General features: G+C 34.4%; 1 protein-coding gene across 1 annotated transcript; it reads left to right on the forward strand.

Moving 5' to 3' along the window:
* Positions 1-5,386: 5,386 nt before the first annotated feature.
* On the forward strand, positions 5,387-7,322 carry LOC131635599 (homeobox-leucine zipper protein ATHB-54-like). Its single transcript, XM_058906233.1, has 3 exons — positions 5,387-5,955; positions 6,031-6,428; positions 6,583-7,322. Exons 1-3 carry the CDS (start codon positions 5,817-5,819, stop codon positions 6,997-6,999), a joined length of 954 nt encoding a protein of 317 aa, XP_058762216.1. The 5' UTR covers positions 5,387-5,816; the 3' UTR covers positions 7,000-7,322.
* Positions 7,323-19,838: the final 12,516 nt, after the last annotated feature.

Below are 19,838 nucleotides of genomic sequence, written 5' to 3' on the forward strand. Positions count from 1 at the left end.
GATGGGACACAATGTGATACATGCAAGATTATACATTGAGTCTATCTGATGAGACTCAAAGTCCCTCAAGCGAAAGGTTGGATGTGGTATCCCCAAGAATGTACCGGATTCTTATTACCCCTATAGGCGACAAGGATCTTCATGTGGAAATCCAACATGTTCGTATTACCTTGAGAGATCTTCTTGTGAAATTCCAGCAAACTCGTATTGCCTTAAGGAATAGAAATGATCTTCTTGTAGAGGTATAACGTATATATTGCCTTAAGAGATACCAAGGATATTCCTATGGAAAGTATAGTGTATTTTTATTGCCTTAAGAGATAACAAGGATCTTCATGTGGAAGTCCAACATACATAATAGTAAAAACCAAAACATTCTCCTTGCACATAAATTTTCAAAAGTTCATACCTAGGTGGGCAACACGCCTCCTCTAAAAATTCATAAATAAATAACTTAGTTGTAATAATTTTTAAACATATGGAGTTCCAAGTCCTGGGGATGAGTCGCCCATCCAATTATTATAGCTTATATGCTCCATGCAGCGGCTTCTGGAATACGCGTTATGGTCTTTCATAGTTGGGTTACAATTTTCCCTGCTGCGGAAGAAGAACCACTTGTCTTAATACCAAGTCTCCCTCCTACATTTCCCTTGGAATTTCTTTAGAATTTTATCTTTTAGCCGCTCATTCTTTAGCGGAGAACTCACAAATATGGGCGACGTTTGTTATTTCATCGATCGAATCAACAACACATTTTAGCCCGATGTCGTTCACTTACTAGTTAAACAGAGAGCTCCACTATGAGGGCGTGTCAATATCTACTGGTAGCATTACATATTCCTATTTACTATTGTGAAATGAGTGTCCTTGTTTATTTAATGGGCAGTGGTGTGGTACTACCATAACATTTCATGGATTAGTTCATTCCACAACTCTTTGGCATCATCCAGCTTCTTCTTAATCCCTTTCAAGATCACCTTATTTGCCGACTTTGCTTTCCCATTGGCTTAGGAATGGACCATAGAGACTAGCTTTATTTGTACCCTTAATTTGTGGCAAAATTCAGTGAATGTGGTCTTGAAAATTGCATGTCGTTGTCGGAGACGATGACTCCAAGCACCCTGAATCTACACATGATTTTATACCAATATAAACGAAAAGATATTCCAGCTATAATATTAGCGAAGGCCTCTTCCTCTATCCATTTTATAAAGTAGTCAACCCCCGTGATCAAGAACTTGAATTACTCCATTGCCAAAGGGAATGGGCCCATAATATCCACTCCCCACTGGTTAAAAGACCAGGGTGATGGCATAGAGTGAAGGAGCTCATCTGGGATGTGATGCAGGTCAGTGTTCCTTTGACACTGGTCACATTTCTTAACAAATGTCACACTATATTCTAACAAGGTGTGCCAATAGTAGCATGCTCTAATCTATTTGTGGGATATAGCCATACCACCAATGTGACTACCGCATGCTCCTTGATGAACTTCAGCGAAGACTAAGGTGGTTTCAGGCTCCCATAGGCCCCACAAAATAGAGGAAAATATTCCCATCTTATAGACCTTTCACACCAAGATGGTATATTTGGCGGCTTGCTTTCGGACCTTCTTCGCCTCCCCTTCATCTTGAGGGAGTTCATCTTCTTGTAGATATCACAGTATCGACGACGTCCAATTTGTTTCAGAGGCAACTTATAGGGTGCATATTTCATCCACCTCAATACTATGGGAATAAAGATTCTATTGTATTAATGTCTGATTGTACCCCGTTGTCTTCGAGCATGCAAGTTTGGACAGAAGGACTGCTTTGAAGTTTTGCTCCCTGGGCACGTGCTTTAATTCAAAAGTTTTAAAGTGTGATCGTACAGATGGAAATATTTTATGAGTTATGGTTGTTTTTCCTGGAATTCCCTAGCGACTTCATTAGTGACCAACTCGAAATCACTTTTTTCCTTCAACTTGGATGCACCCATTTCTAGGCACTGACAAAAGATTCATATTTCGTCTGTTTGTTTCTAGCTTTGAAGTTAAATTTCATTGCTTGTTCGGTCACTATGTCGCTTGGCCTTTCTAATAATATCCCGACACCACTTCCTTTAACATTTGAGGAACCTTCGATAGTGTCCATTCTGAGGGCGCCTCTTCGTCTACCAAAGAGATGAATTCCGCCAAAAACTTGCCTGAGCTTGGGATTTGATGCTTCCTTTTGGAACATATAAGATCTCATACTCCAAGAGTTCCACCGCCCAAGATCATTCTTATCTCTAGGTCTAGATTCTTTAGGACTTGTCTGACAGGGTAGGTTGTTTTTACGATCACTTTATGGCCTTGAAAATAGAGTAAAATCTTCTTTGTCATGAAGATGACGACCATAGCTAGCTTCTTGATATTCTGATAATGTGCCTCGATACCTATGAACACTTTATTTATAAAATATACAAGTCGATCTACCTTGCCAGTCTCTTGGACGAGTACTAAACTCACTGCCTGATATGTGACTGAAAGATAGAAGAGCAAAGGAAATCCCTCTTTTAGGTGAGTGTGGATAGGATACAATGTGAGGAAGGTATTTATTCTTAATAACACCTCCTAAAATTCCCTTTTCCAATTGAACTACTCCTTCTTTTTCAAGGCGGCGAAGAACAGAAAAGCCTCTTCGCCTTCACAGGAGAGGAAACGCGATAAAGCTACTAGGCGATTTATTAGATGTTTCACCTCTCTGATATTGGTGGGGATTATCATGTCAGCGATAGTCTGGCACTTATATAAGTTTACCTCTATCCCCCATCTTCAATAACATGAAGCCCAATAACTTTCCTTCATGCACCGTGAAGGAATACTTGGAAGAATTAAAGCACATGTTATACTTCTTGACTGATTGTCGGACTTCCTCCAAGTCTGCTGCATGACTATGCTCTTATGCAGTCCTTAATATCATGTCTTTAACGTAGACTATTAATTGTCACCTTATCTGGTGGGAGAATACGACATCCACTAGTCGCTGGTAGGTGGCGCCAACAGTCATGAGGCTGAAGGGCATGACATTATAATAGTAGTTGTCATGGTTTGACATGAACGCCGTCTTGGGCTCACAACAACAAATAATGTTTTTTATAAAGAAACTTTCACCTCAGCTAGAAAAAAAGCGAGTATTATGTCAAGGCGCGCCATGTTTTATTTTTTATCAAAATAAAAACAACATATTCCTTTGGTTTTTAATGAAACCGAGGGAAAAAAACAAATCATGACACGTTTCAAATCCCAACTATTGTAGTTTATGTTTTTACTTGTTTATAAGTGAATACTAAATAATCTATCCCTTCGGTTTCCTTAAAAACCGAGGGATAAAATAATCAGATTTTACAATAAAAGCACTCCTTAAACAGATTTTACCTAAATCCTAACTTATATGTTGTTGCCCCAAACTAGTACGCATCATTCATTGGGATGAATTGCAAGACATAAAAAATATTCAATATTCTTCTATCTTAAACAAAATATTTTTCTGCCCTTACAATCTATCTCACATAATGGTGTTGATGTTGTTGGTGTTGTATTTTGGAACAACCCTCAGTTAAAGAAGAGAGCTCAACCTTTGAAAAGTAATCAGTTGATAGATTGCAAGTGCAGAAAATCATTCTTTCTTTAACTTAAACAGAGAAGGGAGATGCTCAACCTTTGAAAAGTTAAACAAAGAAGGGAGCTTAACCTTTGAAAAGAAAATTTCTCATTGTTGGAATAGATAACTTATCAAGAGATGGATATCAGCAAAGATATTCTGTAATGAGAGTAAAGATTTGTTTTAAACAATTTATTTTAATATTATGTGTAAACAAGTAATTTCAAAGAAAAAAATTATTCACCTCGATTTTTATCGTAAAACCAAGGGGTTTAATATTCAGATTTTACAATAAAAACTATCGTTAAACAGAATTTACCACCGCACATTTCATGAGTTACTACTTGAGAAACAAATCTCTAGGATATGAAACAAAATTTGAATATCACCTAAGATTTTTTGTATTTTAATGTTCTGTGTAATAAACAATGTAAGACAAGAAAAAGCTTATATATCTTTTACCTCGGTTTTTGTCAGCAACCGAGGGATTACTTTTGGCGTGATAATTGAGAATATTGATCATTGTCCTTAAACAAATCTGTGTCGTTCACTTCATGAGTATCAATGCTCAAGACACTTCCATTAGTGATCCCCGAGAAATCTAAGAGATATCCATTATAAAATCATGATGAATATTAACATTTCTAACCTACATGAAACATGAACCGCTTGAAACCTAAAGATGTTTGGAAAAATACTCTATGATGAATGAATTGCAAGAGCAGAAAATTATCTAAGTTCAAGGTTTGTTTTCTTAAATATTTATTTGAGCCAAAAATCATTTATTTATCTAACTCTTTTTTTGCTTTATCTCATAATAAAATGCAAGCAAAAGTCATAGAGAATATTCTGCACCCAACATTTTGATCTACTCCAAAATTCAATGATTCGAAGATCCAACATTTTATCTTCACTGACAAATTAATTTCTTCTTTAATATTTTGTGTAAACAATGTAATATTCTCGGTAAACAATGTAGTTTGAAAACAAATTAATTTATTAATATTCTGTGTAAACAATGTAACGAGTTTAAAAAAAATAATATATTTTACCCCTCGGTTTTATTGATAAACTGAGAGGTATGATGTGTTAGTTTTGAAAATAATAAAATTGTAGATGTTGGGGATCAAAAACATGTGCGCATAACTTTACCCCTTGATTATTAAAAATTTGAGGGATAAAGTGGTAGCTTTTTTTGACGCCCTTCATTACCTCGCTTCTATAGCCAAGTTTAAATGAATTTCGCATCCGAGATTAAATGTGTTTTTTGTAGTAATGGCTTGTCAAGAAGATCCATCTTAATCTAGTTATACCCCGAATAGGAATTATATTGTTTTATAAATAATTAAAATATATTATTTTATAAATAATTAAATATATTAAAATTAAATGAGATATTATAATTGGTTGAATTTACACTATCTAATTTTTATCCAATTATTATAATCATATTATTTAAAAATAGATATAATTGTCCTAGCTCAACAATTTAATAAAGTTGAATTCTTATCTGTCCAACTTTTTACAACAAAAAAATCATATTATTTTATTAATAATTAATTATATTAAAATTAAATAAAATATTATAATTGATTGAATATACACTGTGGAATTTTTTGTTATAGAGAAATTATCCCATAACGACACTATACTTAAATTATTTATAAAAAATTTTCTACATTCACGTGGTCTGATCTACCTACTTACATGAGAACCCAAAAAAATCAGAAGCAAAGGTTGGTGAGGGAAAAACTAGTAAACCATAAAAATCACTATACACAACACATTAATTAACAAAATAACATCAAAGTAAACACTCTCCCAATCTAAAAAACGTTAATATAAACCCAACAGAGTCCATTTTTCTAAGAAAAAACAAAACCAAAAGAGAGAGAAAAAAATAGCCACCACTGGTTCTGTCCCTGTCTTCTCTGTCCATCTTGTTTGATTCTCTCCCCCCATCGAAACTCTCAATCGGTTCTCCCTTCACCGCCTTCTTCTGATCGGAGATATGGGTATCCCCTGCCGTTCTTCCCACACCTCCCAGTCTCACATCACTGAAATCATCATCACCAGTTTCTTCCGCCATAAGTCTTAGATCTTTCATCCCTTTCTTCTACCTATACCTATGGCACGTTAAGATAGTAATAACAAACACAAACTTCATTGAATTTACCTTTGTTTTATATATATATGGCTGGTGAAAGACCCTTTATAAATTCTCCTGCAAATAATTCAAACATGAATACTTTGTTTCATAATCAACAACATGGAAACTCTTCTCAACAACCTCTTGATTCTCTCTTCCTTTCTTCTTCTCTTCCTTTCTTCGGTTAGTTATCTTTAAACGTTGACTATTTTATGTATGGAGTTTTATGAACTAGTTGATGATATTTTTGTTGTTCAGGTTCAAGAACTATGGTGAGTTTTGAAGATGTTCAAGGAGGAAAGAAAAGGTGCAACAATTATCTCTTCAACGGGTTCGATCTAGACGAAAACGGAGACGATGAGATGGATGAGTACTTTCATCAATCGGAGAAGAAGCGGCGACTCTCTGTGGAACAAGTTCAGTTTCTTGAGAAAAGCTTCGAGGTGGAGAACAAGCTTGAACCTGATAGGAAAACCAAGTTAGCTAAAGATCTTGGCTTGCAGCCACGGCAAGTTGCTATCTGGTTTCAGAATCGTCGTGCGAGATGGAAGAACAAACAGCTTGAGAAGGATTATGAGTCGCTTAACGACAGTTATGAGTCTCTTAAGACTGATTATGAGAACATCCTCAAGGAGAAAGAAAGGTTACAATCTGAGGTAATTTAATCAAATTAACTCTTCTGACAAGTTTCGTTAAACCAGGTCAGTTAATAGTTGTGTGCAAGGTTATCCAAGTGCAGAGGCGCTGGTTCAAACCTGTTACATCTCACTTATTCACCTGACTTTTTTTTTGTTGTGGTTTTCAATATAGGTGGAAAGTCTCTCTAAAAAGGTACTTGCAAGGGAGAATCAAGAGAGGGAAAGTGAAACAAAGAAACTATTGCAGGAACCAGTAATGAATAAACCATTGGTTGATTCAGTTTCTGAGGGTGAAGGATCAAAATTGTCAATTGTTGAGGCTTGTAATGATAATAATATTAGCAGACAAGAAGATATAAGTTCAGCAAGGAGTGACATATTGGATTGTGACAGTCCATGTTACAAGGAAAGGGTGCCTGAATATCAATCAGACCTATCACAAGATGATGAAGATAATTTGTTGCCTCCTTATAACATCTTTACAAAACTTGAAGATGTTCATTACTCCAACCCGAATCATAACTCGTCTGGTTATGGATTTCAAGAGGACGATCATCATCACGCTCTTTGGTCGTGGTCCGGTTACTAGGTGGATGTTTGGATTCAAAGAAAATACGACAGAATCACAGTGATTTCAGATATTGAATAGATTCATGTCCATCTTTTTTGTTGTTGTTGTTGTAATATGCATATATGTATCTTTGATTATGTTTAGTATTTACCCTTTTTGTGAAGACTCTTAAAAGTGAGTGAGTGTGTGCGTAATAAAGTGAGAACAATGGCAAGTTGGCAACTATATTCATTTCATACCTGAAATGGTTATGGCTTTTTAAGGATAGAAATGGCGAATTTTGTACCCCATTTTGTTGCATTGTAAATTAATGAAACTTTCGGTTATGATGTTCAAAAGAATTAATGTCTTCTTGTTGAAAATTTTGATTTGATTTAATTTCACAACAAAGTTCAAATAGAAAATTAAATAGCAATGAGGAAGGAGAAAAAGGAAAAAAAAAGGCTCACTCAACTACGAAAAAAGAATCTTCCGAGTGCTCGCATATTGGACGATAGGATTCCGAAGTCTTTGGAGAAACCTCCAAAACTCTAGAGTTACAACAGAAATAAAGATCCGGACAAGTACGTTGAGCATGTGGACGGCCGATTAGACTACTACCACACCGATGGAGTCGTGAAGTGCAAGCTCTTTGAACTAGCCTTAACCAATTCCGCCTAAGCTTGGGATAAGTCCCGTCAAGACATAAGCATAGATTCTTGATCTGAACTGTGTGAGGTTTTCATCTCCCATCTCACTGCCATGAAAAGACAACCAACCATCATGGTCGTTCTTAGTGTGATCACGTAAAGTAAGAAGGAGACCATGTGTGCATATATAGACCGTTTTACCAAGGTGGTGGTGGCTATTGGAGGCTCAAATTAGAGCCTAAAGTTATGGATCTTCGAGAAGGCCCTTAGACTATATTATGCTTTTTGAGAGAAATTAGGGTGAAATGAGGCTCACAACTTGAAGGACTTGTTGAGTAGGGTGTAACCCTATATCAACTATGAATAAAAGCTGTTGGCCGATGGAGATAGTCGGGTACTACGAAACGCTGGATCTAGTCTAGCACCTGATAAAGACTCTGGTCGTTTAAAAGATGGTAGTGAGTGTAACCCCCGTTTGAGGTTTATGAAGTTGCATGTCTCAGATATATTAAGGGAGAGACTGTGTGTCTCTGTCATATGATTTTATTGATTGTCTCTTAAGCTTTGGTTTTTTGGTTTTTAGTCTTATATCATTGAGTCTTCTCTTCAATTGTGCATTCAAGGATTAAAGTTTTTAAATTCGTACATTTTTAGCATGCATAATTTAAACTGTTTATGTTTGAGTATGGACATTATGTTTTAAGTCAATTAGTCGAGTTTTGAAACAAGAACCATAATTGAGATTGGTCCAAGTCATGTCACAAGTAAAATCTCATAACATCTTTGAAAACTTCAAATTTTGAGATTTTGGATGTGTGATTCGAATCACATAATCCCTTGTGAGTCGAATCACAACCTATACATGATTCAAATCATGCACTCTGTGAGTTGAATCACAGTTTACACATTACTCGAATTGTGAATCTCTTGTCAGCCCTTGCCAAGTTTAAGTTGAATCATGACTTATTCATGACTCGAATCATAGTATATAATTGACTCGAATCATAGCAAAATAGGTTTCTCATTAAGTGCAAATCTTGTTTCACATTACTTTTCCACTTGACACAAGACCACACAAGTGTTCATGACTCGAATAAAACATGAACACTTGTTTGGTTTATTCGAGTCATGAACACTTGTTTGGTTAAGATTTCATAGGCTTGCAAGATTGTGTGGTCTTGTGACTGGTTCTGACAATTCCAGTGGAAAAGAAGAAGGTTCGTCTATCTAGGTTGACCTTGGTAGTACCGTGTGGAAGTCTACAGATATGGTAGGATTTATTTTTGATCTTTGGACAGAACAACACTCAAGATACCGGCATAATTGTCTGGATTGTCGCAGAAGGAGACTTAGGAGCAGGTTGTTGGGTCTAGAAGACTCAAGAAGCAAATTCGAGTAAATATTTCTCCTAGAGTTTGGCTCGTGGAGCTAAATTTTATTTTCAATTTTATTTTGGGCTAGTGATTGTGCAGACTCTTGTAATTATTGTTACAAATATTATTGGAAGACCAACGAGCTTTCAACGGGAAACCATTGGAGAGTGGATTAAGCCCAAAGTAAGGACGGACGAGCCAAACCACTATAAAACCTGGTGTACTCTCTTCTCTCTCTTTCTCATTTAATTTCGTATTTTATCGCATGATTCAGTTATTTTTATTGCTTTTTAGAATTGCACACTGATAGGATTTTTGAGTTGGAAGTGATTTATTGCATAAGTTGTAGGTTTTGTTAGAATTGGTAATTCAACTTTGTCTGAGTTTCGATTAAACCTGAGAACTATTGGTGTAGAATCTTATGTGTATTATGAATTTTGAAATAACACTTCTTGTGTAATTGGTTGATTGTTCAATAAAAATTAGCTTGTTCATTGGTTTTGATTCGATTATTCATCTTGATTGTGTAGTGAGTTGTTTAAGTATATCCGCATTGTAACACCCCAAATTCTACCCGAAAATATCATGCGAGAAATCAGAGTATTTTAAAAACTATCAACAAGCATTTGGGATATCACATTTACTTCATATAACAACTCATAAACAGATACATAGCACTTTAATCTCAGAGAAGCACAAAACAACTTATAATAGCTCTTAGACAAACCAACTTCATTTTAATATGCAGCGGAATCATAACATTCGACTTTATATACAAATCATCTTATTTAATCGGAAACAACTTCAAATATCATAGTACTTCTCATTATCCAATTTGGAACTCAACAACTAAAACATGAACAACATAGAAACAACAATATAGACAACCCCCAAGTGCTACGTATCAGAGCGACACACCAACCGAACACGATGAAGCTACAAACTTCCACAGCTATACTTGAGTACCTGCCCATTTCCCATGGTAGAGGAAACATCAGCAGAAGGGGTGAGATATCAAACAGTATAAAGGAAAGTATGATAATAGATATAGCAAGGTAATATCATACACAATTCACCACTTCTCAATATAAGCAATTTGCATCACGACAACAACATGGATCATATATTCCAACTTATACACATATATCATTAATACATATATATTCACAGTCTCATCATATATGTTTCATTCACGTACATCATATCTACAACACATCAATAATCAATATCAAATGAATTCAACTTCACAAACTATGCATCCACACATCATAACAATGAATCGAATGCAACTCGGTATACAAACTCGAATGCGACTCAAACTATGCATATGCATGTGGTACCAATCAGAGCTTCAGCCCCCGTCACTAATTGTCATTTGGCCCGTCATGTTTGCCATAGTTTTCAGGCCGTCATGTTTGCCATAATTTTCAGGCCGTCACAGAGTATGCATATGGAATGTAACTCGACAAACAAGACAACACAACATACTCATTAAAATCACATATCGTCACGAGGCATAAGCCTATATCACAATCACATTACCATTTATTCGAGGTAATTCACGTCACTATAATATTTCATCTTCACTTAGTCACAAAATCATCCTCACAAATATATACAACATCACGTATTCACAAAATCGTCACAAATATACAATTCGCATATCATCAAGATCATTACAATTATCATCATGTTTCGGCACATCGGCACAATTACTCAATTTCACATATTAACACAGTCATCACAATTATCATCATAATCTACTAAACTAACGACAATTAGCTAGGATTCATACCATAAGGTTAATCACATAACAATGCACAATAATAATCATATTGGCAATCACAACATTAGTCGCAACAAAGACATCCAAACCGAAATCACAATTTTTGGTCAATTCTCAAAATAATCTCAATATGCCAATATGTCAAGTAAATCAAATCGACTTTTAATCATCAACTAAATCAAGTAGAAATAATGTTAATTATCAAAACAACATCATTGGCATAACAATATATTATTCTCAACTTGAATATTCAACCAAAACACAATTACGGTCAATTTCTCAAAATAATCTCAATATGCCAATATGTCAAGTAAATCAAATCGACTTTTAATCATCAACTAAATCAAGTAGAAATAATGTGAATTATCAAAACAACATCATTGGCATAACAATATATTATTCTCAACTTGAATATTCAACCAAAACACAATTACGGTCAATTTCTCAAAATACTGTAATTTACCGATAAACCGAATAATTGGTCCAAGTCCAATTATATTCCAATCACATAGGCTTATTGGAATTAATTCAACTAATAATTTAATTATCCAATTAATAATCAAACTATATTAATTTCAATTCAACTATTATATTTCTATTCCATTATTTTCCAATTCTACAACCAAAACTCATTATTTCACTATCAATGGTTTACCCACAACAAACACAACATTCTAATACACATAGATTGTCAATTGCACACAACTTATCACATTTATATCATCACATTCCAACAAATCATCAAATACCCAAAATTGCAACATAGAAGAACATGGATATCAAAGTATAGAATCAAACCCACCATAACATACTATCATACAACCCTTTAGCATGAAAGAACCCCACCCTTACCTTGGCAAATATGGACTCTTTCACCATAGCTCTAAGCTTTTCTCCAAAATAAATCCTTCAAACATAATTTAGAGACACACCTAAAAACCAGTTCGGAAATCAGCTTATCAGATGAACTTAAAACCCTCAAAATCAAAATCGCTCCGGTCAAAACTTACCTCTATGAGTCAGGAACGTTGTGTCAAAACCACGCGACGATCCAACGGTTGGATTGAGAGATTCATCCGTTTTTCTAAGGTGACTCAATGCTGAAACTTGCTGCGAAAATGAGGTTTCTTCTAGCTTTTCTCTTCCACCATTGTTCTCTTCCCTTTTGCCTCTTTTCTTTCTGCCTATCTTTTCCCCCAAATGAAAATAGTAACCTCTAAAACCCTAACCTTCTCTTACTATCTCATTTATGTCAATTGGGCTTAACCCACCAATCCATCCATTATGTTTCTATCACTTAGGCTCATTTAGTTATATCTCTCTAATTACTCAATTAAGCCAAATAACACAAACACACAGTCATAATTAAATACTTAAATAATTATTATATCACATAATAACTAAATAAATAAATAATTATTAAAAATGCCAAACAATATAATTACTAAAATAATAGCGAATAAAATGGGGGTGTTACACGCATAACTTCCAATCGACAAGTATAATCTCTTTTATTCTAAATTTGCTTTCGCCATGCAAAATCAATTTCACTTTTGAAACTCTGATAAAAATATTTTCAAACGTATTTTTAAACTTAAGAGGTCTATTCACACCTCTATACCCTTTGTTGTTCATATTCTCACCCAACAATTTGACTCATAGGCTCCCGTGAACACATTGCGTGAAAGGATCTTGAAGGAGTGTACAAATATGAAGTTCAAGAAAACTAGAATAAGGGATATATTTATGGTCATCCGCGGACTAATAAGTCCGAGTAATTTTGTTTCCATAAGAGTCACGACCATAATACCAACGATTGCATCCAGCTGAAGGATGCAATTGAAGGACTGGTCAAGAAGGGACGGTTGTACGAGTAGACCAACAACGAAAATAGGGGCCAAAAGGAGTACCCAAAGAGAAATTTGGCAACAATAATCATTTCATACTTGAAATGGTTATGGCTTTTTAAGGATAGAAATAGCGGATTTTGTACCCTATTTTGTTGCATTGTAAATTAATGAAACTTTTGGTTCTAATGTTCAAAAGAATTAATTTTTTCTTGTAAAATTTTTTTTTGTTAATTTAATTTCACAACAAAGTTCAAATAGGAAATTAAATAGCAATGAAGAATTAGAGAAAGGAATAAAGAAGATGCCCCCACTTAACTGTGGAAGAAGGACCTTCTGACTGCTTGCATGTTGGACGACATGATCTTGAAGTCCACGAACTGATAAGTCCAAGTATTCTTGTTTACATAAGAGTCACAACCATAGCACCCTCGATTTCATCTAGTTGAATGATGCAATTGAATGACTGATCAAGAAGGGGCAGTTGTGTGAGTACACCAATGACAGAAAGAGGGGTCGAAAGGAGTCCCCAAAGAGGAAGCAATCCCCTAAGTAAGTTTCTAAATATGTGGTATGGAACAAAGGAAATAAAGAAAGAAAGAAGTGGGGAAGATAATGTGCATAATGGGAAGTATAAATACATTGCTTTAATTATGGAAGGAGCCCCAAGAGCAAGCAATCAGTCCAAAAGCACAGTAAAGAGAAAGATTGTTGAGCTGATGGCCGTTAACAAAAAAGAAGGAAGTACCTCCACTAAGAGCCTAGAGAGACCTATCCTCAGATTTTAAGATATGGATAAGGTTTAAGGAGTCCCCAACAAATTACTCCCTATGGACCCCACGACTGCGATCTCCAACTTCAATGTATCCAGGATACTAATTGATTGTGGAAGTTCATGCAGTATTATGTACTCAGGTCCCTTATTGAAGGTGGGGTGGAAGAAAGAAAAGTTGTGGCCCTATGAAGGGTCTGATCTATTGGCTTTCAACGACATTATGAATTTCCCTTGGGGTACATAGAATTGATGGTTACCCTAAGGAAGCGAAAGATATCAGGACCATGGATTCCTAGTTTCCGGCCGTTCCTTGTAGGAATGTGTACAACTGCATTCTAGGAATATCTTTTGCAGCAACACAAGATGCATTGGCTTTCCTCGTCCACCTTAAGTTTAAGAACCATAACTTATACGATGAATCGGCAACAATCAGCACATATATCTTGTTGCACGACTAGAGAGAAGGTGAGGCTAAGGCTATGGATATCAATGTGGCCTCTTTGAATGGACAATTAAAAGATATGGCCATTAAACCTCCTCCGAGTAAAGCAAGTCTTCAAGGGACGTATAGGAGAAATGAACGACTCTAAATAAAGCCTACAAATGACCAACAAGCATTGACTATGCCACTTGGTTAGATCAATTTAGAATTTTGTTTCTTTTTGTAGAATTAAAACTATCACAATGTATTATAACCATTTCTATTATAATGGGGGATCTTTTCACTAAATTGTGTCTTTCCTTTGTGATTATGAAAGGTAATGACGAGTTTAGGGTACGACCAGAGAGATTGAATCTCCATCACAAAGATTCAGGAGTGTTATCACTAACGCCCTAAGTGTATGACTAAACAAATCAAAACCCCGTGATGCAAACACACACACACACATAAAGAACTCAAGCCTTAAAATGGAAAATAATCGGCTAACCCCCCTCATGGAAGCTAGCCACTCTAAAGGCCGCGGTGAGTTTTCTAAAATTATCATCATGAAAACTCAATGATTAGTTGTAAAACCAAACTTGATCCAACACCTATCTTTGTCACCTGATGGGCTGAATGACCTATTAAGACCTCTTTCAAGTCCTCCGTAGCCGTGAGCCTTTCAACGTCTGCGCCCCACCTGAGATCCCAACAATTGAGTTCTACATTTGGGATTTCGGGGAGGGGGACACCCACAAGGGTGAGTTCTTTCATTTATGTCGCCAGGCTATTATGATAGTATTCTTAAGCTATCTGTTGGTTTCTTTAAATCGTACCAACCGCCCTTCAAGCAGCGAGTACTTCAGAAACAAGTACTAGGTGGAAATGACCGCCCTTAGCGCATTCATGGTGGGTGGACCTAGCATAATATTATAGGGCGACATGTCTTCCACAATAAGATAGTTAAATTTTATCGCCTTGGCATCTTCTCCCTCGCCACATGTTGTCTCTAGGATCACGTGGCCTCTTTCTTGTACCTATTCTTCTGAAAATCCAATAACAAACCACAGAACACTTTGACATTTTTTGGATTGAGCTGAGGTTTCTGAAAAGTGTCCCAAAATAAGATGTCACTAGAGCTCCTAGGATTATCAAGACTTGCTTGATATCCCATTTTCCATGTTGCACAATGATGACTAGATGTCATTATCATGAGAGTTAATTATTCCTGTCAGAAAAAGATGATGTTAACCTCTTCTTCCCCCTGTTTGCCCCTAGGGATAGCAGAAGATATTGCATTTGCAACAAGTACCTTGCCTGCATATTTCTTTTGGGAAGAGCTGGAGCTACCTCCTCTAGTGAAACCCCCGGCTATGGTGTTTCTGTTAGAACATAAAGTTTCATAGGGAGATGGAAGGAACGAGAATGAAAGAGGTGACTCGGGTTAGTTTTACTAAGGCCCATGGTAGGCACCATTATACTAGTCAAAAAGTACTAGTGTGCTTGGTATTCCTTCAAGGGTAGAGGATAATAGACCTTAGTAGGTTTATATTTCGGTTGGTTTAGACGATCTGCTCACGTGATGTGAGAAGCTTTGTATATCAGTGTCTGTGTGTGTGCGCGCGCGTGCGCGCGCGCGTGCATCTGTGCGTGTGTGAAGTAAAAAATTAAAATAAAAATGATATTTTAACATTTTTTTGATAATTTGTGCTTAGAACAAAAAATTGTGTGATGTGTAAAGTAAAAAATTAAAATGGTATTTAATTTTTTTTTTTTTGATAATTTATGTTTAGAACAAAATTTTGTCATATAATTTAATAAGGAACAATAATTCATATTTTTGTCCAATCTCATAATTAATGTCTACCTTAAATAGAGTACAAAAATAATTGTCCTTTATAATTATTATTTTTTAACAAATCAAACTCATAGTCAGATTTATAGTTTCGTCGCCATTACAAATAATTTTCATCTCTAAACTCATAATTTTATGAAAGAATCAAAACAAATTAAAAATGTATAGTAAATTATTAAACTATTTATATACAATATAATTGCATTTCTTATATCAAAATAATATTATGGGGATTTAAAACTTAAAACTGTTTAGAAAAAGCGTTGTGGTACATTATGTTTCGATTTTATTGAAGAGATTGATCGATATGGTTATGCGTAGATATTAGAATTTGACCTAACTCATTCTTACAAAATCGATTGGTAAAGTGAGGAGTGTTCCTCAAATGCTCTATCTCTAACGGTGGGCAGCCCTTGGTCCGATCGATCTCCTCAGGCCCAGCACTCTTTTGGGCTTGATGCGTGGATATTAACGGTGGGCAGCCCATGGTCCGATCGATAGACTCTGATACCATATTAGAGTTTGACCTAACTCATCCTTATAAAACCGGCTGATAAGGTGATGAGTGAGGAGTGTTCCTCTATATATACTCTTTCAATGCTCTATCTCCAATCAATGTGAAAATTTAGGATCTTCCTAATACCAGATGATCGCCAATTTACAACAAAAAGTTATAAAAACTTCTCACTAAAGTTCCTCCCAAGTCTCCTATATGTGTTATCTTATATATTATACATAACTGCGCTTCTGTCATTGTATATGGCTTAAATTAGTCCATTATAATTATCCAGTTCCACATCATGGATTCATAAAATTTTAAATTATTTATTGGCTTAAATTGTTTTATCATCCTTAAAATTTTAATTTTTTGAATAATTTTGTTCATATTTATTTAAATATTATAAAATATTTCTTTAACAAAATATAGAATTTTTTATAATGAGAAGAATAAAATTAAATTTTTTAAATTTCAAAAGATAATTATAAAAGTAATGTAAATTTCGAATTTTTTTCGAGGAATTTTTTATAATGTTCTAAACATGTCTGTAAAATAATCATTCAAAAATACACATCAGTTTAACAGTAGGAACTAAAACTATGTGCATAATAATTTTATGGGGACTAAAATATGTCATTTTGTTAATAAGGACTAAAAATAAAATTAGAGATATTTATAGGGACCAAAAACATACTTAACCCTAAAAAATATATTTTTATATTAATAAAAAAATTAACTATAATTATTTCGACTTTGATCAGTCTTATTTTTTAATTGTATTAATTTTTTAATACATTTTTTATTTATTGAATTATTAATAACATTTTTTATATTTATTAATACTAATGTAAAAAAAATTGTGACTTTTAAAAATTTAGGTCCCTTTAAAATCTGGGGTATGTGCTGTAGAATATGTTGCTCCTGCAAAGAGAGTGGCATGTGTATGTTCTATATTGTTCTGTTATTTTACGGACTTTTGCGAATATAAAAATTAACATATAATTTTATTTTATTTTTGCTTAAAAGGGTGCAGCGCCTGTGGTATGTCCCACTCCACCCTCATTTTTTTTCAGACGGAGCAAAGTTTTAAGCTTGTGACTTATATAATGTATGCTTCATTTATGAAACGGATATGCTTGTTTGCCTCCTCTATTTACGATTGGACTATGAGTGAATTAAAATTTATATATATCTTCTTTGTGGAATTTTTTTTTTTAAAAGTTTAACCACCAGTTTCGATCTATACATTAAATCGACCAATCTAATTTCAAGGTTCAGAGAGACGACTCACTCACCAAATCTACTTTGCGAACTATTCTACACATGTCCTGGCCCTTGGTAACACAAAGGGTTACTTTAAATTTTCCGTTTTACATTTACACTATTCCCCGCATTTCGTACCAACCAGGTCAACACATACACACCTATGGAAGTGATTCGCCAGTTTGGGATCACGTGAACGAATGAGATTGATTAACCACAGGTGTCGTCTTCTTGTAACATTTTCTCTCTCTATCATTTTGATTTAGTCAAACAAAAAACGTAATATCATGTTCATGAGGGGCGATAAGCAAGAAGGATTGGCCAATCAAAATCTCCAGAGTGGAATCTTTGCATAATGCCTGGGTCCCCACCGATGTTGACATGTCACAACGTGGCTTATAATGAGGATCATCACATCACATGTGTTGTGTTGTGCACTACTCACCAAATATGAAAGTGATTGTCACTTTCTACATCACCATAAACTTTGATATTATAGATTTTTTTAAGGAAACTAAACTATCCAGGTCTTTATTTTCTCATTCATATTGTAATAAATGATAAAATATTATTTAATTGGAATTTTAGTCTATATCAATATTTAAAAGAATTGATTTAAACTTACCAGTTCAATTGATGAATAATTAGTCCGAATTGCTATTGAATTGGCTAGTAAAACTGATATAATTAGTCCGAATTGCTATTGAATTGGCTAGTAAAACTGATATAAATGGAGTTTCGGTTTGATTTCGTTTCAAAAAAATTTAACGTCAAAATCAATTAAAAATACACGGATTGATTTGGATTAAATTCGTAAAAAATTTCAATAAAGTCCAACTCAAACCAAACCAATAACACTGAATTAATTTGATTTGGATTAATCGAATATATTAAAAAAATTGCAAAAAATATCTTAATAAAATAATTTATTACAATTAATTTTTCATAATATCATAAAAAAAAATAATAGTATTAATAGTGTTTTATTATAAATATTAGACTAGAAATTATTTTATAATAGATTCAAAAAAATTTAACATAAAAACATCTAACATAAATTTTTTTGAATATGTAATAAATCACTTCGAACATTTGTCAACGTGGCAATTTAGAATGTTTAGAGAGAAAAGTTATCCCCTCTCCAGGGTTCTTCTCATAAGGTGAGAGTTATCGCCTCCCTTTATGTAGGGGTTTCTCCTCCGGCATCGGAGCTATTCACCACCAGTATAGTGGTTATCTCCTCTTCAATGGTGGTTCTTCCTCCACTATAAGTTTTCCTTCATCCCTTCTCATTCCTCTGAAACCCTAATCCTTGTTAGATCCATGCAATTTTCTTCCTCCAACCTCCATCAAGTTTTTCCTCTCCTCCGCCATCAATTATCAAACGTTTGTAACTTCCAAATCATCTCCACCACCGGAAGACTTGGATTTTCTGAGTTTATGTGTGAATTCCTGTATTGCGTACTATTGTTATGTTTGTATTGTTGTGTTTTGTCTGGTTTGTTCTGGTTTGCGGATTGTTCTTAAGTTTAGGTTGTTGTAAGTTTGTGCTCAAGGTGTTTGTTGAAATTACTCAAAGAAGCTTGGATGAAGGAGATGTGTTTTGGAGTGAGATTCCTTTTAGGGCTGGTGCAAATCAAATTCATTCTTTCGGTCAGCAATTGATTCCTCCACAATTTGTGAGTTTAATCAACCTTGTGAACCTGTATAATCGATTTGCACGTGATAAAGCTAAAGAAGTGATTCGTAACTGGATAGAATGAATTTGATTTGGTAATGAAGATGGTTCTCATCTCTATATGCTTATTTAGCACAGTACATTATCAATTTTCTATTAATAATAAATCAAATTAAATAGCATAACATTGTCTACAAACGACGCTTCACTTTTTTCTTCTTGAAATTTATTGTTAATTTTTACTATAATGATGATATGAGTCATGAGCACTAATTATGATTGGTTCAAGTAAATGGATTTTCACTATAATGATCAGGTTTCATTGGTTGGTTCGGTTTTTGCCAAACTAAATAAGTACTTAGTTTACATCTCATTTCAGTGTGAATATGTTTGAGAAAAAAACCAATGTAATGATTAGGTTTCATTGGTTGGTTCGGTTTTTGCCAAACTAAATAAGTACTTAGTTTACATCTCATTTCAGTGTGAATAGGTTTGAGGAAAAATTAATGTACAAGGGTTTCTACATATCCAATGGATTAATATTTGTTTTCTTAAATTCAAAATGACATTATTTCATATTTTGTTAATTAAAAAATTAATAATTTTTAATTAGATTTTAGAACGTAATAGAAAATTAACCGATATTTATCAATTACAACTATATTTCTATTTATTTATCAATTACAACTGTATTTCTATTTATGAAAGAAAACAGGAAAAAAATTGAAAGA

Source organism: Vicia villosa, linkage group LG1 (genome assembly GCF_029867415.1).
Source record: "Vicia villosa cultivar HV-30 ecotype Madison, WI linkage group LG1, Vvil1.0, whole genome shotgun sequence".
NCBI lineage: Eukaryota > Viridiplantae > Streptophyta > Magnoliopsida > Fabales > Fabaceae > Vicia > Vicia villosa.